Genomic DNA, 21,087 nt, shown 5'->3' with positions numbered 1-21,087 from the left:
AGAAGAAGCAGAAAAGCTACTGGATTTGAAATCGCCAATTGAAACCAATAATTGACGACCGGTGAGGTACGTCCGGAACCAACATAACAAATTGCCGCTGACACCAAGTCTGTCGAGTTTTGCGATCGCGATAGCGTGGTCCAGCTTGTCGAATGCAGCAGAGAGATCGGTGTATATGACATCCGTCTGCGTACGTTCCGTCATGCTATTAGTGATGTAGGATGTGAGGCACAGTAAATTAGTGGTAGTTGACCGGCCCGCAGTGAAACCATGCTGGTCGGGGCTGAGATACTGCTGACAGTGTGAGAGCAAAGGTTCCATAACGACAAGCTCGAAAAGTTTCGAGACGGAACACAGCGCCGCAATTCCTCGGTAGTTATTCACGTCGTGTTTACTTCCTTTTTTATGTACTGGGAACATGTACGCGGTTTTCCAGCAGGACGGAAAAGTGCCACTGGAAAGCGACATTTGAAAAAGATGACGGAGAGGAACTAGCAAGTTGTCGATGTGTTTTTTCAGGAGTGCGGAGGGGACACCGTCTGGCCCCGGATTATTTGAGGATTTGAGCTTTGAAGTGGCCTTGGTGATCGTGTCGAATTGTACGTCGATAGCACTCAACGATTCACCATTCAGAGGAACATAACTGGCTGCGCGGCTTACTTGGTCCTCGGTGATGCCCTCATCGTTGAAAACGTTGGCAAATTTTTCAGCGAACAGCTGACAGATTTCTTGCGTGGTAGATGCGATTTCTCCGTTCAGCTCCATAGACGACGGAAGGCCAGATTCCTTACGTTGTTCATTTACAAATTTCCAGAAGGATTTGGGCTTATTTTTAAGTTTAAGCTCTATATCTCGCTGGTGCTGAGAGTAACATAAGCGACTTAATCTTTTATATTCGTTATTGATCCTCACATAATCGTCCCTTAGAGGAAGCGTTCGATGCTTTGTTAGTTTCCTTAAAGCGGCTCTCTTCTGCGACTTAAGTTGGCGAAGCTCTTTTGTTTGCCAGGGAGGATGTGCGTCTTGAAGATGTATGCGCTTTGGTACATGCCTGTCGATGACATATGAGAGAACATTTGAAAAAGTAGTTGCAGCGACTTCAACATCGTGGGGGTCAAGAATAGTTGCCCAATCGATACTTGACAGGACATCTGCAATGCTACGATGAAGCCAGCATGGAAGAGCGTAAGGTGATCTACCGGCTGGTCAGATCCGCGTTCAAACAAGAGATAGCGACGAGTAAATCGAACTGCTACAAGGAGTTGTGCCGGGAAGCTGACGCAAATCCCTGGGACAACGCCTATCGAGTAGTGATGGCGAAGATCATCACTTTAGAATCGATTCTCATTCAATAACATTTTTTTTCAGTGTCGGATTGCTTCTTTATCGTAAAAATGCCTATCGAGGACTGCGTTCAGAATTTTTATGGAGGTTAATGGGCTACCTCTGGCAATTTTTCTTTGTAAAAGTAAGTTTTACCATAGTAAATCCCATACTAAAATTGAACGGCTGGCGCTAAGTTATGGTTTTACCGATCGAGCTGAAATTTCACACAGTTGATATGGAGCATAGATGACAACCAACTGTTGAAAACTAGCTAACTCACCAAGAGAAAAAGCCACTCAAATAAATAAATAAATAAGAATAATAATATCCAACGGGAGCGAAAATTTATATTTTTCATATAACCGTGTCCCAGACTAATGAGCATGCACATTGGTTTTCCGGTGGATAATCTCCGTCCATGGCAAATCCAAGTGATTTCAATGATGCCGTTGCTACACAACATTTTTTGGAGTTTAGCTTATCCGTGGTAAAGGAATCACCCTCCACGCGATGCACACTCGCAAGTGTCGGTTCGCAAGTGAGTCAGCATGAATACATCAAGTATGCAAGTGTCAGTAGCGCTCCAATCAGGGATGCCCATAGTCACACGACACTGTGTATCATAGACAAACGTATAATATCGATACTAATGTTAATCTCCATCGTAGTAGATTCTATATCTCACTAGTGGAAGAAATTTGCTTGCAAATTTTAAGATGGGTTTTTCTTGTTTCAAATCTCTAGAAACATTATCCTGTTCTGCTTCAGAAGTTTGAGCTTATCAAACATGTTGTGAAAACATTATGTACTTTTAAGTAGTTTTGCTATTTGATGTATTCCCAGGTCCTGACGGAATATTACTCTGACTCTAAAGTTAATCTTTGTTTTAGACCAATCAGTTTGACCTGACCGCTTTTTTTTCAGAAATATCCACAACGCATTCTCAACCTTATTTATAGAAAAATATTTAAACTAACAATGTGAAAAATGAACTGTTTTTTCCAAATCAGTTTGAAATTTATTTATTGTTTTTCGATAGTAAATTGATTGTTTTTCAATAGTATATTAATTGTTTATCAATAGTCTCACTGTTGAACTAGTTAGTTGACTGTTGAGTTAATCTGATGAGTAAAGAACCTTCTAATTTTCTATAGAATTCATCTAATTTTGCATAGAATTCATCTCATTCGGTTTATCTTAAGTTTGTCAGAAATAAATGAAGATTTGGAGCTACCTTGGGAAAGAGAGGGTTAATTCATTGGAGTCAACTTGGATTTATTTTACACGAGATAATACAAATAAGCGATATTTTACTAGTGGATTAGGAAGGTTCAATGATTATATACAATTCCTTAAAACTTTAATTCTGTGCCGTTTGCGATCGCACTGATTCAGGTTTTTGTGAATTTCAGTGTGTGCCCTCTACACTCATTTACTGACTACTCCAAACCAATCCCTTATTTTTCACGCACTGCCTAATTCAAACCCCAATCATTATTATTGACTTCGAATAACAGCACCGCGTTGTTACTGTGGCGGCCCCAATAATTTTGAATTATATGCTTCCTAATGAGTGGTACGTTCCTTCGAGGACTAGGGTCTTATTATGCAATGCACTATTCCCTCTGGAGAATTTTCATCATCGTAATACGGAGTGCCACGAAACTGCGGTCGATATCGGAACGAAAAGTGAAGTAGAAAAGGTTTCTCCAATCATTATCATTGGTTGCTGGCTGCTGTTGCCTTGAGGTTGTGCAGAGCTTTCATTCGTTGAAAGGAAGCCGAAACTATCAAAAGCGTGTGGCACAAGAGGGAGCGACGGAACAAGCATAAATATAGTGCGCGCAAGCCATCAAGAAGGTGATAATTTCAAAAGCCTAAACAACTCTTTACGAGCGAATAAGCATGCATTACTACTTTATTTGAAGAGTAGTAAAGTGTGAATGGAGATAATTGTTTTATTTGCAGGCTTCTATTCATTCTAGTTGACCAAAGAATATTTAAACAAAGTGAACGTAGGAAAACGATGATCAAATTATATATTTCATTTAATTTGAAAATCAATTGCATAACAATAACAAGCACCCTCAAACAGTCGAGAGCTGCCCTGGACACGTTCATACGACAGCTAAGGAGTGGGACACCTAGATAGACGAGTGACAAAAGTCTTTACATACTCTTAATACGTTTATTAAACGTTCAGGTTTTTCACGAAGTGCCTAAGATTGAACTCAAAACCATCAACTTTATAAGCCAGCAGCGGTAATTATTAGATTTATAAGCGGTTTCTACACCACTGCTTAGGCCTTAACCAGAGGTGAAGAAATCGGCGAGTTTGCAGCTTTTTATTTGGAAACCTAAACGTAACCAGATTTTTCTAATACGCTTCTTCTTCTTTCTGGCGTTACGTCCCCACTGGGACAGAGCCTGCTTCTCAGCTTAGTGTTCTTATGAGCACTTCCACAGTTATTAACTGAGAGCTTACTATGCCAATGACCATTTTTGCATGCGTATATCGTGTGGCAGGTACGAAGATACTCTATGCCCTGGGAAGTCGAGAGAATTTCCAACCCGAAAAGATCTTCGACCGGTGGGATTCGAACCCACGACCCTCAGCTTGGTCATGCTGAATAGCTGCGCGTTTACCGCTACGGCTATTCCAAGTATTGTCTAGAAATCCACAGAGTCCCGCTGCTCAGGATTTCGATGAACATTCCTAAGTAACCATGGTGCTCAAGCTGCAATTTATGCACTTAAATGGTGTGTATAAAGCGGGATTATCACAAAAGGCCGAATCACAGAAGGCCGAGTCACAAAAGGCCGAATACACAGAAGGCCGAATCACAAGGCCGAATGCACAGAAGGCCAAATCACAAAAGGCCGAATCACAAAAGGCCGAATCACAGAAGGCCTAATTAAAGTTACAAACCTAAAGAATAGAGCTTGGATATGAAAAGAACAAGTCCATGCTTTGTTAAATGCGGTCATGTCTGTAAACAGTGCAAAATTTACATGCGGCGATGCCGCCTAAATCTCCGATATCCGAACGTTTTGTATAGCATCTATTCGGTGTCATGCAAAGAGCAAATCCAGGCGTTTGCCCGGTATAATGCAAACAGAGGATATTTTTCCATTTTTAGGTCCGACGAGCGACAGTGAGTTCGGACAGCAAGCGTTTGCCCGGTATAATGCAAACATAGTCTTTTACGCAACAAGCAGGAGAATGATTCCTGAGATAGGGTATAACAAGTGTTTAAGTGATCATAAGAATACTAAGTTTACTAAGAATACTTTTCATCGTACAGTTTCCGTACGATTTTGACTTGGTTTGAATGTGGCAACCCAGAAATCCATGTACACAAAAATGGGTCATGGTCAGTCACAAATCCTGTCAATCTCATTGTTTCTGTGGGCCTTCTTAAGGCTTACCATTTCAAAATAGGTTAATTTAATTCGTGGTCATTATTACGGTGATACTAGTTTTAATAAAAACAACCAATAAATTTTGGAACGGCTTAATTTAGGCAACATGAAATTGTTTCGCATGTTGCCAAAATCGAACAGGCACTGTATACCCTTTTTTTCGCGAGGTATTTACACTTATGTTGTACAAAATACAACTTCCGTGATTCGGCCTTTTGTGATTCAGCCTTTTGTATGTTTCGGCCTTCTATACTTTCGGCTTTATGTGATTCGGCCTTATGTGATTCGGCCTTTAGTGCATAAGTACAATTAAGGTAAATTTAAAGTGGAAAGAGCCCCACTGGAAGCATATAGGGGAAGTGTACCAGTTTTGGCCACCCTAAGGAAAAATATTGTTTATACATAAATCAAACGACCATTGGTTACTGTCAATACATTGAACGAAAGCTTTCAATCCATGCTCAGCAGGGAAAATATAAAAACTAATCAGAAACTTTGTTTTTGTATTAAAAATGGGGGTGGCGAATACTGGACCACTTGCACCAGTATTCGCCACGATTTTAATTTCGGTTCCTGAATTCGCCACTTGATGTCTTATGGAGGGTGGCGAATCAGGAACACCATGGCGAAAAATAGGTGCAAAGGAGCAACAATTTTAAGGAAAATGATTTTTTTTATATTATTTTAACAATTGGCAATCATATATGTCGTAAAACGGTATATAATCCGGGTTGACGAATAACTGGAACATGGCGAATACCGGTACACCTTCCCTACACCTGATTTTGTTTTTGCGCGGATTTTTTTACACGGCCGTGCAAAAGAAGTTTCCATGTTTTTTTTTTCGCTAAAACTTTATTTTTGCATGAAACGCTGAAAAATGGTATTACTTTTACTGCACGGTTTTTGAAATTTTGAACTGAAAACTTGTGTAAAAGACATTTGTGGGGACCTTTCTCATTTTAAATCAACTTTAATCGTACTTATACAATAAAGCTAGCATTATAAACACCGACCGTTTATGCATAAATTGTAGCTTAAGCATAATGACTATTTCTTGGATAAGAATCTCCAAGATCCTACTAGAAAGCCTCAAAGTTTTACTGAAAATTTTCATAATCATGCGTTAGCATCTTGTCGATAATGTTCAGAATCATGTTTAAAGTTTTCTGAATGTAAGGAAACCTCAGGATCTAGTAAATAATCGGAGTATAATGCTTAAATGTCATCAAAAACGAGAATGACTAGCGCAGACCTATTATGAAAAGTAAAAATCTGGCCCTCAGCATAATGTATTTTGAGCACCACTGCTACAAGTAGTAAAGTCAACCGCATGGTATGAATAAAAAACCACCTATTTTCAATCTTTTTTAAACCTTTTTGGGCGTTTTTTTCACGACTTGTGTTATGTTTTCTACCTTTAGTAACGTTTTCAAATTACCTCGAGAAATAGTAATCGAGCTGCGTCTGTAGTTGCTGCTTCAGCTGCTCTAAAGGCATACCGTTGTTTTCGGTACTACTGGTATCACTGGTGCTGGTGGTGGCGTTGGCGGTAGGAGCGGCAGGGCCACCAATACCGCCGCTATTGACAATGCCAGCAGCAACGGGGCCACCTGCGCCGCCGCTGCCCATTGTTGTCTGCGTGCTGCTGCTGCTAACATTACTGCTAATGTTGTTATTAACGTTACTGTTGCTGGCAGTTATACTGCTCTGATTGCTGCTAGTGTTGTTGTTATTGTTTGTGGTAACTGTAGACGAGGAAGTGAGGGCAGCTGCACTGTTGTTGTCCACGTAGTACTCACCAGCTGCCGTTTCGTTCGATAGCATCATATTGCTACTGTTACTACTGATATTGTTTGTGTTGTTATTGGTGCTGTTGTTCTGGTTAGTGACGGTGGTGTTGAGAGTACCGCCATTCATGACGGTGTAATCGGTAGGAACGGCCACAGCCGCGGGGACCACCGTCGTTGGTGCCAGGGTTAGGTGCGCTGTCTGTGAAGGATGTGTCCCAACTAGCGTTAGCCCGGCCATCCCACCGGTGATGATGGCTTCAGCACCTGTTGGATAAACTGCGGCAGCTGTGGGCATTTTACCAGCATCCCCATTCATCAACACGTAACCTCCTGTGGAAAAAAGAGAGAAAAAGAACCGATTAGAAAATACGAAGATTTGGAAAATGCGAATAAAGTTTGATGTACACAAATAATCATGTTATACAAAAAATCGATTTTGACTTTAAAGCAAAACATAATCTTTTGGAATACGAGTTGTAACTTTGTTCGCTTGAAACATGCGTTCTCCTCTAACTTATTTGAATTTATATTTGAACACTCAGCAGCGATGTGCAGCGAACTCATCTTCGTTCGACGTTACGTCCCAAGTGGGACAAAGCCTGCTTTTAAGCATTGTATTCAATGAGTACTTTCACAATTATTTACTGAGAGCTTTTATTGCCAATTTTGCACTTTTAGGTATATCTATCAGGTTGTGTTGGGATGTCAAAAAATCCAATCCAAAAAGATCCTCGACCTAACCGTGAATCGAACCCGTCATCCCCGCGCATGGTCCTGCTGAATATCTGCGCGTTATTACTACAGCTAATTGGGACCCCACCGATGAGCAAACTCATTAATCTCCAGGGTAGTGCATGCATTGACCCGTGCAAGCAATGCACTTCCCCACACCTGGCCACAGAAGGAACGAAACTCCGATACTGGTTTCAGTATCTCCCCAATAAGCTTTTAGCTGAAGTAATTTCTCATGCAGCACGCTATCATTCCACTGTCTACTGCCCATCTCTATTTCAGAAGCACAACTGCAAACCAAACGGACCGCATGGGCAAGCTATCGGTCAAACGATGATCAACCACATGGTCGTGGCTATATGAAGGTGCTTCTGCTTGAACAGTTTCGCCGCTTCACAATCCGACACACGGAAAAGTGTATCTTCAGTGGAGGGAGCTTGCAATAAGTCAGCTGGCGCGTGAAAACCGGAAATGACATTTAAGCAGTAGGTAACACCGGCACAACCGCACCAACATGCTCCCCGCCGTCGTCAGCTTCGGTTTCGGTGCAAGGTGAATACCATGGGATATCAATCGGTCAGGTTACATATATAGGTATGTTTGCACCACTACGAGAATGTGACGAACATCAAAAACCAACAAAACAGTAATAGTGAACTAATTGGCGCTAGAGATGATTGGTGTGAAACGGTAAGATGCTCTCTGCACGAGGTTTCACCAGATGGGGGCCTCCTTTAACTCATCGGTAATGTTCGCGGCTACAAAGGGTTATACCGCATGGCGTTTGACATAATGGTCTTTTGATATAATGTTACTTTATCGACAATTCAGCTTGTGTGAGGCATGAAGTCTGTTCATTTTCATAATCGGTAATTGGTACAAATATTTGCCCTACGTTGCCTTCAGGTATTACTCCGAAGATTCTTCAGGGATTCATTTAGTGATTCTTTTAAAGACATCTTAACGAATTCACATATACAGAACACCTTCAAGCATGCACTCTAAGAGTTATTCTAAAAAAAACAGAGACACTAGGAACATCTTCAGGAACTTCTAAATCTGCCAGAAATTCTTAAGCTGTTCCTCGAGGAGTCAAAGAAAAACTTACTGAAAAATCTGTGTAATAATTGCGTGAGATTTTTCTAGAGCTTCTACATTTTTACGTAAGGATCCACTGCAAAGAAGTGACTTTATTTGTCATTTTTGTATGGGGTCAATCAAAAATGATGTCTATGATTTGGGTTCTACGAAAGTGTGACAGTGCATGTATTAGGTATTGAGAAAAGCGTGACAGAAAGGGGAGGTGTGGGGGGTCTAGAAATCCCCAAAAACAAAGGACGTCATACTTGAATCTTACCTTAAAAAAAGCAAACCATTAGAACTAGATACTTTTTAAAAAGACAGGGATTGGTGGTCTAATGGCTTTGCTCCTGTTCTTTTAGTCATGGGTTCAGGCCGGTCTCTTTCATCGTACTTTGTACTTCTATCTTCCATTCTTAACATTCCAAACTTAATCTCTTCATTCATCGGTTAATGCATGCTATAAACAAAACGTTTGACTTTTACTAGGGTGCACAGTAAAAGTCAAACGTTTTTATAATGCATCAACCAATGAATGAAGAGATCAAGTTTGGGAGGTTAAGAATGGAAGATAGAAGCAAGTGATAGATAGATACATACAAGATAGTTTTCAAGTTACCCGCGAGTGAGAGCGAGATAGCACCAAAACATGGCGCACAGTAAAAGTCAAAAGAACAAAATAATGTATGACACGTAGAGAGGCTTGTAACAATCGCTAGAATTAGAAACGGAAGAAACCATTTCTCTACGCTATCCAAGAACAAGCCTCTCTGCCATAAATCCCTTACCCCAAATACCAATACACTTTCGCATGAACTCGCGTAGATGCAGTGATATACACGGTCTACAGTGGGCGAGCTATAAATACAACATCAATTCCTTCCTTTTTCCCTTCATTGGTCTGCAAACAGGCGCCATATTTGGCTAAAATAGAATAGTACCGTTAAGTCACCAGTCACCGTGCGGCCTCCATTCACCGTGCACGTATACAAATTCCTACAGAATATTCATACAATTTTCACAAATTTTTCTTTTTAACGACAGAGTATGAAATTTTTCAAAATTCCAACAAGTTTCCAATGTGGATACTATAGTAAGATGTATTTCATCGTATGAGCAATGAGATTTTCTGCAAATTAGAATCTTCTATTGTGTTTTAGTCGAAACCCAAATGCACGGTGAATGGATCCTTTTCAATATATATGGTTACTATTACCGTGCATTAGTGTAAAAGGCATGAAATTATTTGATAATATTAGATTAATTGTTATGTCGTCATTAAACTACTTCATATTTAGTTTTTGAGTGAATTAGGAATGGTTTGGACAATACAGTCAAACGTTCTATAACGATTTTAACGAAAAAATAATTATTTAGCCAATTTTCAATTTTTTTTATGGTTTTTATTGTAAATGAAGATTTGAGTACTCTTAAAAATAAGTGCACACACTTACTAGCAACATAGTTTCTCTATCAACAACGTTTCTTCAAGATACAAAATTAAATCATGACGAAAACTATACGCACGGTGAATGGTGCACTAGTGTGTACGGTAAATGGTGAAATAGAACAGTACGAGGCGACCTTAACATGACATTTTGAAACATAATTTTTGAGTATTTTTTTGTTATGCATCACTAGTTTTAGATTTTTCCCTGGATTATTATATAATTTTACGCTACGTAGTGGTATTCTAGTGCGCTTCAAATTATTTGGAAAAGTTACACACTCAATCTGTTCGGTAAAAATAACTGGGTTTTGGAACTACCTAAAAAGTCAGTAAACTAAAAAAAATGTCAGAAATCGAAAAACAGAGATTTTTCACTGAAATTATGCCGAGAGCTTTCTTTTTATATCATATATCAATAAAAAATGAAACATGGTGAAATTTGCTTTTCAGTTACGCGTGGCGACAGTTTTCATTTAACTGACTTTTTCGGTAGATCCAAAACCCAGTAAAATTTTTCCGACCCCAGTAATTTAATCTAAGTGTGTATAAATTTTTTTCAAGTGCAAATTTTTCTTAAAGGCACGGTGCTACCATTCCTTGACGGTATGTTGCATTGCATGTAAAATATTATTTTACAAGAAATTTTCGGATACCTGGAATATGGTTCGTTAATTGCCGCACACTATTTTTATCCATATTTTAGACAAATTCATCCCATTTAAATTACAGTGCGTCAATATTTTAGCGATTTTTCTATTTGCTCTTAGCTTCCGCTTCATATTAGACCAAAATCTTTAAATTGGGCTGGTTTGGGATCATTTAGGTGGGTTATCCATTATGAAAAAATCCTTAAATTCCTTCAACACTTGATCAAACAGCTTCATTGCACGGAATCTTGCCACATTGCTCTAATTTTGTTCCCTATTTGATTGTCTGCAGACTTGATATGATCGTAGGCTTCAATAACCGTAGACGAAGAATCGATTGCACGGTCTGCGTGCAGCACTTTTTTTGTTAATGGGCTGTCTGAGATGTTTGGATTTGAATCAATACTCCTGATTTTGATCCACAGCTGACGGTTCACAGTAACTGCCCGACGCTTCCTTTGTGGCTTGCGATACGTCGAAATAGTTTCTTCGTACTTATTCAGTACAAGACACACAGTATTTCTAGGAAAACCTAGCACTTTTACAATTTCTATTCCTGATCAAGATGTTGAATTTCTCAGAAGAGCGTTCGAACTAAGCTGCGAAAAAAATCAAGTGATGTTATTATTGTCATAGAGCACACATAGAAAGTTCATCTTGTAAATTCGACCACTAGAGTCGTTGTAAGAATCTAACATGTGTGTTCCAATTTTAAGTGGACAACACCTTATAATAATAAAAGCCATTAAGTTTTTCGATTTCACGTTATTATGTTGCGATTTTTGTTTCTTAGGTAACCAATCTTTGGTACTGGTACCCTAGTATGGACGCAATCGTCACTTACTGAGAGGTTTTCTTCAAGATAACAGTTTAACAGGAACATTTGTCCCTTTGTGTTACATCGGGATTTATGCAGATCACTACGAGATCGCTCTTCTCAACAAGTTGCCTCTCCGGATAAGAGCAGAGGTGCGAAATCAGTTTTTAAATAGCATGGGAAAGCTAATTATGCCAATTTCAACCTATTTAGTCGTCACGTGCAGTCACCGTTTCGTAACATCTTCCACGCCTTATGTGTATTGCGTGCAGCATATTTTTCGTATCGCCCAATACGATATACTCTTTGGCCCTAGTTTACTACCATCCCCGTCTGCTTCATCGATACTAGGAGATAGCTACCATAAGTACATTAGGGCGGTTTATATTTATAAAAGGGTAGATTATCTCAGCTCCCATATTGACAGTATTTTTCTATCAAATACATCAATGAAAACTGTTTTCAGAAAACATTAAGATGATTCTTTGTTCTGTCAGCATCCCGCGGACGAGATTTCCGAGACTGAACAAACAATTTCGCCAGAAATATCATCAATTCAAATGAATACGCCTGCGGCTGATCTGGAGCTGCCGAATAAATTTGCCTGTAGTTCTTATGGGAAAGCTGCCGAAGTAAACGAGGCTGCCGACAATAGTCACACTGACATGGAATGTTTGAAGCGTTGTAAAAACGTTACAAAACGCTTTTATCAAGTCTGTCGATGTGAATTGATAGAGGATTGAGCAGCGCATAAATGTAAACGGACAAGCAAGTAATTTGTCTACTTATGTCCGAGAAAATTACAAAAAAGGCATTGGCTTGACCTGCTGAGAATACGTGATTTCCACAATGTTTGTTCAGAGAGTTTCTTCATAAAAGATGCACAATACGGTTTTACCAGTGTTGGAAGTATCGTTTCTTAATACATTTCCATATAAACCTTAAACGTCTTTGAGCCACCTTTAAACCTTTACAAAAAATATTAAAATTAGTGCAGAACTCTATTTTTATCCTAAAAATTGTAAGGAAGTTATGAGAGATGGTGTTTTTGAACTTTTTTGTTATTTGAACCACCCTAAGGTACACACACCAAGCATGACTGTAAGTAGGTGCTGCAGTAAATCATCTGTTGTACATCGACATACACGAACCAACTCAGCAGCCAACTAACAAAGCAACTAGCGACAACAAATATCGCAGGGCCATTTGCTAAAATGCAAGTGTCCGCTCTGACTGCCACGGGGAGCTACCAGCCGATCGATTTTGTGTCGCGGCACATTCCGAGAAATGTCAAGCAACATTTCACACGACCACCGAGCAAAAGGCATCGATCTGATGATGAGCGACGGCGGGAAGAGTACACCGTTCACTTCGCCTGTGTCTTACAATAAGTGGTTTTCCCCTGACAAAAGCCGGATTCTACTAGTTTTATCTGATGTTGAACCTTCCTTCATAGATTGGTTACGGTCCTGAGTGCAGCCCTGTTCAGTTCACTTAGACGACGGAGCGTCCAGATATTATCATCCTGCTTGGTTTGTTTATTCGCAAATAGATCGTGATGGAGCACATCGCTTGTGGAGTGTTGCAGTTTTGGAGCAACGACTACACACGATTAGAGGGCTAAGAAAGCAAAGCCGTTCGTCATGTCGCTTGCTATACAATGTTGCAGCAATGCTGTCTTCAACTTCTCGATTTGGTAAATTGTCGTCGGAGCATGCAGGTAACAGCATTGTACCTGTTCAGCAAGAAAAACAAGGAATGAAACAGACACTACTGAAAATCTAATCGAACTAGGTAGACTCTTCGGAATGAGTTGCTGTATAATTAATCTTGGCTATTTATGATTAAAAAAATTGATCCACAATAAGTAAACATTATAAAAAATATTGAAAGCAATCACAATCGATGGTTTGAATATTGTATGATTGTAGAAAATGAAAATGGTCTGGACTGGGTGAATAAGAGGATAAAGACCTACTCAAAAAATCTCAAAGATAAACTTTGGCATTGTTTTTTTTTATGATAGGTTGTTGTGAATTGATAGATCTAATCAAATTATCGTCCGATAACTCAACGTTAACTCGATAAAGATTTCGCGATAACCTCTCGTTGACGATAACCAAGCGATAAATCCACTTCAACATCAACGTACTTTAGTTAAATCTGCTATAATCTAATTACGCTAGTGACCACGTCAAAAACAGTTCAGTTTGCAAATAAAAAAATAATTTAGTAGATGCTACACCATCTAATTTCAACTAGAGTTTTCATCCGTGTAGTTCGACCTTAACAGTAAGGCCGTTTCCTGTGTCGTGTACTAGACTTGTCGAGTATGTGGCAAATTAAGCACATATATCAGTATACAAGCTGATGAACTTGAACACAAGTTGACTGAGTTATCGATCTCAGTCAACTTGTGTGCAAGTTCATCAGCTTGTATACTGATATATGTGCTTAATTTGCTACAGACTCGATAATTAATGCATTTTTAACAATCAATATCATAAAAACCAAACTTCCTTTCCTTTTACATTTCTGAAAGGATTTATCCATCTCGAATTAAGCAAATATCGTTATTTTGGTGCTTAAAACAAAAACGTATCCCGTTGCGAGTGTTCACTGTAAAAATATGTTCAAGGTAATTCGTCTATTGTTGAACAACTAAAAATCTCGCATATTGTTGAATAGTCCGTGTATTCCTTATAGCATGGCGGCAATAATTTAGCAGTTCAACCTACTGAATCCTTCCTGTATACATTCGGTCCATACAGATTCCATGGTCGTTGAACATTGCCTTAGCCTTTATCGATTACGCTCAAATTTTCGCAGTATCTTTTCTAAGATTTTGGTTCAAGATTTCTTCGAAAATTTAACCATGATTTTCTCAAACATTAAGTTCTCCCACGGAATCAAACTCATTCGAAATCAGCTTCGCAAATCTCACACATGAGATTTTGATTCAAAATCATTTGCTCACGCTCATGCCGTCAAAAATGATATAATCATTAATTGCATCGGAAGTCTGTCAAAACAAAATTCCAATAACATTACATTAGAAAAGCTTGTTATATTTCTAGCGGAAACACGAAGAATAAGTGCAGTGTCCGAAAAAACTTTGAAAATACAAGCCTGCGAGTCAAACGGATGAGCCATATCATGAATGACTGTTAAATGATGTTTTGGCTATTGAGTTGCATGAGCTGCAACTCAAGCGTAAAATGTCTCAAGCAAGTGATATAAAAATTTGAGATTTGATCTCTCCAAAAAAAACAAATGTTTTTCGGAGGATCTATTATAAGATATCTGTCCAATTGAATGTTGAAAAAAATTATCAAACAATGTCTTCGGGAATTTGTGATTTTTTCAGGAATTCTTCCTGGAGTGTTTTAATGAAATACCACCAAAATAGTTCAGAATTTATTCGTTTTTCAATCAGGATTGTTTTGAGGATAACTATATGAGATTCATACGAGTATCAAGTACATGAAGAGATAGATATTCAAGCTTATTCTGTGAGTCGAGTGCGGTGAGACGAGCCAAATGAGGTGACAAAAGTCAAATCGCTCCCATTTGATTTACATTAGTCGGCTCACGTCACTCTAGGTGAAAACGACTCGCCTCAACTTACGTATCTCCTAGAATAAGCTTGATTGTCAAGCGTATAGAACACGACGGACTGCGTTGGGCTGGTTATGTTGTCCATGTGTAAAGAGAAAGACAAGCAAAGATTATATTCAATAGGGATCCCAGATGAGGCTGTCGACTTCGTTGCATCCAATACTCCACTGCACTGTGACGTCACGCATAAATTTTGACAGGTACTGGTCCTGTTGTTTACAGTGTGGAATTAGTACTTTTTTCGAATCATTCTTAATTTCGTGAAAGTTTGCTGCGAGGAGAGGTCAAATCCACTGCAGATACCCACGGATCGTATTATTCTATCTTCCTACCGTGGAAAATCGTCACCATCAGCATGCTGGTGATAGAAATGCGAAGATGAAAAAATGATGGAAAAAACGACAAAGTCCGAAACGTAAACAACAGGACCAGCAGCTGTCAAATAAGTGAGGTTAGGCTCGTCATATGCAGCGGTCTATGGAGAAGAATCTTTCCTAGGCCAAGAGAATTTCCATAACGAAAACATCCTGGACCGAGCAGTGATCGAACCCAAACACCATCAGCATGACCTTGCTTTTTAGTCGTGGACGTTATTATTAGGCTGAGGAAGGCCGCATTTGTTTGTGAAGTTAGCGAATATTGGGATGTTATGGAAAGATACCGCAACTAACTAAAAGATCATATTTAAAACATGCCGGGGTCGGTGGTCTATAGACTACCGCTTCTATGAAGAAAGAAGTAATAGGTTTAACATAACATAGGTAGGGGACTCTGCTATTCTCTTATGTAGACGTTAAACGGTTTATGGACAAAAGGTCGAAAGACAAAAGGTCGAAAGGACAGAAGGTCGAAAGACAAAAGGTCGAAAGGACAAAAGGTCGAAAATCATTTGCATGGTGGGAAATTTTTCCTTCTTTGAAAAAAGATTTTCGACCTTTTGTCCCTTCTTTTTTGTTCTTCGACCTTTTGTCCTTTCGACCTTTTGTCTTTCGACCTTCTGTCCTTTCGACCTTTTGTCTTTCGACCTTTTGTCATAGATTCACGTTAAACTAATCATCCTTTTTTACTTCTCAGCTATCGCAAGGACGTATTGGATGCTTCAATTTTGTTTAAAACAACAGACTGTCAAAAGGCAAACATAGTAGTTTTGTCATTCTTTAACTAAAAAACTAAATTTTTATAAAATTTTGTTCAGAAAAAAATCGAAAGAAACAGATTTCCTATTTATGAATATTCGAGCAATATTTAGGATGTAAACAATAAGATCACATTCCGCAAATCGAGATCAACAAAAAATTGGCATCCATCTGTTCGTCCATCTGTTCGTCCATCAAATGATCGCAAAATCTATGAACTCTAATCGACTAAAACCGAATAAAAAATACGGCTTCGCTGCGCCTGGTAGCGACGTTAACCTTCTACGTTTCGGTCGAGCCAATATTGTGCAATCGGTATGGTGGCATCATTTTCCTCGTCTTCTCGGTGTGTGTTGTGGGCTTAGCAGCAATCACCAATCCAGCCAATCTGTGATCGGCGCTCGGCGATGCGATGTGTAACAATGCATACCAATGCATAGTGGCTCAAAGCTGGCCAGAAGTATAAAAAAAATACAAATTCACAAATCGCTTTTGTTAAAAATTTGCATGTTCTTCAATCTGCTGATTCTTTACAAAATCTCAACCAAATTCCAGGTTTGGAGCTTGATTACAAGGGTTTTATCAGGCACTGTAATCATCCTGATATAACCAAAGTTATAACAGTAGATGATAAACAGACTCTCATGATGTGCTGCGGATCATGATTGTTACAGAAAGGGATAAGTGAAAGATACTCTCAATTTTCTCAGAATTCAACCCCTGTGAGTTGTCGAGAAAATTCAGAAACCACAAAACCTACGATATCCTTTTTCGAATTGGTATTTAGCAAAATTACATTTCAATATTTTTTATGTTAATACTGTTTTATTATATATAAATTATGAGGTTTGTACCTTTGGCCAACATTTGTATGGAGTGGAACCACTGCGCACCATTCCGACAACGATGCTCTACGAATGATGAAGTGTTTTAGTACAGTGTCTAGTTTCTAGAGTATCGATGTATTTCATAGCAAAAATGCTAGGTAACCCAGACGAGACGTAAAGCTGATTGATGTTGAAGATGCACCGACCGTGTGAAATTATAAATCCTACGATGATGCTGCTGCTGCTGCAACCCGATCAGGGTTAAAGCAAACGCTTAAAGTCGTGCCGCAAATTTTGTACTAAGATAAAGTCTCTTCGCTCTCGCACATCAGATTTGGTATTATGCAACAAATCACTGAAAGTTCAACTCTTCGTCGAAGATCATCGGAGAAGCATGGCAAAAACTGTAGAAGCTATGGGCCGGTGCAATTTCGAAGCGTCCTTCGAGGACATATGCAAAATAAAGGCAACAACGAGTTCACATGAATGGGACGACGGAACAAGATGACAACCAGTTTTCGGTTGTTGGTGCTAGCTGTTGCTACACTTGCTGCTTGTTTCTATGCATCGTCTCTTAAGTGTCGCACGTTGTTGCTATCCGAATCTTCCGCGCTCCGCATGTCTTGTCGGTGTGCAGTGCTATCCGGTCTGTGCCAGATATATAAATATCAAGGTTTCAATTCTTCATCGTCTTTCTGTTTTGTTGCTCGAATTAGGGTATAAGTACTAATTAGAGCTATAGTACCAATGTGGTACCAATCATGACAATAGTTAGAACAAAAAGAGATTTACCTTATTGTAAGCAATTACTTCATCACTTATTGGCGTTTCATTATCAATCGCTCAGGATAATATTTCAGTTATTTCGTGCAAATAATCGATAGTCCAGAATTTGCACTTTTTATGAAGAATACTAAACACACTATTGTCACAATTAGTACAAAGACTACTCTTTTTGAAACCAATGTTTAGAAGCTTAAAATCAATTTAGCACTAAAACTGTTTCACTAGGCTTCAAACTAGTAATTATCATCAACAAGTCATTCCTTGACTTCCCTGGGCATAGAGTATCATCGTACTTGTCACACGATATACGAATGCGAAAATGGCACCTTTGGCAAAGAAAGCTCTCAGTTAATAACTGTAGAGGTGCTTATAAGAACACTGAAGCTGAAGCTGAAAGCAGGCTTTGTCCCTGTGAGGACGTAATGCCAAGAATAATAAGAAGTCATGCTTACTTTTAAGAAACGGAAGTAATATCTATTTGTACTCCATATTGTTGACTTACTGCATATCCATAATTGATACACCTACCCTATGCACAGGGTGGAAGCGATTGGGGATTATATCAGTGGCACTCTTTTGTCTATCTTCGCACGGACTGACCCGTCCACTATCCACCATATCTGAGATTGGTGAGATCGCAGCGTCGGATGAGTCTACCGCCAGCCAATCGTAGTCGTCAACGACGAATGCGCTGAACTCTACACTATAGCGGTTTTGGCCGCGCTCCAAATCCACCGACGTGTGAGCATGCAGCTGACACTGACGAGCTGTCAATTTGGGCGCGTACAAGTCATAAAACGTACGCACCACACACTGTCGTTTAAAGAGATTCTCACATAGCATTTCCCACCGCATAGCGACATAATTAATCCATCAACAGCGCAACACATTGTGTGTGATTTCATATGCACGGCACACACCTGCAGCTGAGGATGCCTATGCAGACAGAATAGTGGTAAAGGAATATTTCGTCCATGCACTCGTCACATGTTCGCGGCATCTACTTCACAATTCTTAAGGTGACTTGGGAGACCGTGTAATTTTCCCTATCTTTCGTCTCACTCTAATAATTATCATCAAAACTTTGTGGATGCAAATCTCGAATTTTAGTGAACCGATGAAGCTGAAAATGTATTGGGTTGTGCACTACATATATAGAATCATAGTGATACATTTTTGCATCGATATATGGAGTGGTTCTTGGGATTTGCTTCTTGAAATAGATAGGGTGATTATGATGACGTCCCGTGCGGCCTTAAGGAATTGATTCACAGATATTCTTTACCATTTACATCCATAGATTGTGTGTTAGACTTTTCCATATTTGAAAAAAGCATAGCAATTGATCGGAACTGGTAAGAATTGCACTTCGATCCAAATGAATAAGGAATGGGACTTTCCGCTTACTCTCAGAAAGTGAACATTTTAGCAACTCTCATGTTATTGATCAATAACGGCGCCGGACAAGTCCTTACAGTCAGTTGGGATGGTAATGTAATCAATCCATGGATAGGGAAAAAAAACGACTTTCAGGGTTCATTCACATATTTCATACGCTGAAAATGTCCATTTTGACACCCACCCATCCCTTTGTAACGCTTTCTGTATACATATTCTACAAATTTTGTATTGGCCGTAACATCAAGAGGACACCCACCCACCTTATTTAGAGTTATGACATTATAGTTATAGTGTCGAACCATCCATAGTTTGTTTAATAATTACATAAACGTAAACGTTGCCACGACAAAAATGTGTTATCGTAAGCATGAAACGAGCTCACCATCATCGATTGAACACGAATATCTTCTTCATCGGTGCCATACTGGCAACATAAATGGAGAGACGGAGAAATGGGTAGATGGCTGCATTCCATATTTCCACAGGTGTCGAAAAAAACATGGTTTAAGGGGTTGGGCATGAGCCGTGATTTCATTCGTGTCATGTGTCGGCTTATGTCCAATCACTATTCGTTAAGCGCGCATACCCACCGTATTGGGCTCTCAGAAAGCAATCTCTGTGTTTGCGGCGTGGCTTACCAGGATATCGAACATGTTGTGTGGGGATGCAGTGAACATTGTGGCATCAGATCTGAACTGACTGAAACTCTCCGGATCCGAGGAAAACAGCAGAAACCTGTCAGGGAAGTGTTGGCGGGCCTTGATTTAGAATATATGAATTTTATCTATCTGTTTTTGAAGCGTATCAATGTCCGAGTTTGATTGTCGTTCGTTCCCTGTCTTACTTTTTCCCCTTCAAATTGTCCTCTTCTAGTCGTGTCTCCCATAAATCGTTTTTGTTTAGATTCGTTACAGATCTGGACATCCTGTCCCTTCAAGCTTCATCAGAAAAGTAGTCTAAGTAGCTTAAGATATCCCGAAAAATCCTTTCCTTTCCTGAGGTACAAATGTATTCCCTAACCTTAAAACTTCCCCAAACTAACATAGTTTTTAAAATAAATACAAATTCCAAAATGTATATAATGTAAACAAAAAGAAAAGATTCCGGCTCTGTTATGCCATACGGCGCCCGAGCCTACCAAATAAACGAGATAAGTAAAAAAAATCGGTGCCATGAAATAACGAACCAGCTTGCTTGGGCTTTCCGAATTTCCGATCGCCCAACAAAACGCGCGAAACGAAACGAGACAAAAAAACTTTTTTCACCAGCGACACATGCTATGGAACTATTTCGTTGCAGAAAACAACGAATCCTTGTTCAAAATTGCTAAAATATTTGATAAAGATTTAGCTGTGATTTAAGTCATTGAGGATAGATTCATCGATTAACCGCCCTGGATTATACACCGCTTCACGATTCAAATGGACATTGACACAACAGGTAAATTAAGGTTATGTGAAAATATTGACAAAGTGAACTCCGGTTTACATATTCGGAAAACATTGCAAAATTATACTTCTATACTTGCACCTTGTCAACTTTACTCACAGAAGAGAGGATCGATGAAGAGATATTGATCATGCGACTTTCGCCCTTATCCTAGCACACGCTTGAATTTCGTTTCCTGAATTCAATACGTTGACTTCTGGCTACGTTGTAGTTTTGGAACAAAAACTGAAATGTCCCTCAATATGGGTTCTCCGGTGGTTATCCCTGGATTATTCCGGTGATCCAGGATAGGCAAAGTGGTCATTTCAAGACTAACAATTCAAAAGGCATCATCTCCAAAAAGCAAACAAAGAGAAAAACGCAATCTTGTTTTGTCATACAATAAATCAATAAAGGTACCGTGGGGCAAGTGGGTAATGGAATTCGCATAGTTGAGATTCTTCAAATTTTAGAGACTTTAAATTGAAACAAATGAGGTCGTGTATATTTTTTAGCTTGACTCCCACCAAATATAAGCAGCATGCTAAAATTGATTTTTGTGAAAAATTGAAGAAAAAAATACAGAAAAAGTTTTTGAAAAATGTCTCCTTACTTTTCACTTG

At 39.2% G+C, this 21,087-nt stretch overlaps 1 protein-coding gene across 24 annotated transcripts in view; it reads right to left on the bottom strand.

Moving 5' to 3' along the window:
- LOC5573995 (la-related protein CG11505) overlaps positions 1-21,087 on the bottom strand; it is a 117,411-nt gene that overhangs the window by 20,323 nt on the left and 76,001 nt on the right. For all 24 annotated transcript variants that reach the window (XM_021842312.1, XM_021842289.1, XM_021842290.1 and 21 more), the window contains one exon: positions 6,191-6,872. In XM_021842312.1, the coding sequence (XP_021698004.1) occupies positions 6,191-6,872 (682 nt within the window). The remainder of the gene's footprint in view (positions 1-6,190; positions 6,873-21,087) is intronic.

This window comes from Aedes aegypti, chromosome 2 (genome assembly GCF_002204515.2).
Source record: "Aedes aegypti strain LVP_AGWG chromosome 2, AaegL5.0 Primary Assembly, whole genome shotgun sequence".
In the NCBI taxonomy this organism is placed as follows: domain Eukaryota; kingdom Metazoa; phylum Arthropoda; class Insecta; order Diptera; family Culicidae; genus Aedes; species Aedes aegypti.
Note: the sequence above shows the minus strand (reverse complement) of the source record. Positions and strands in the feature narration are given on the sequence as shown.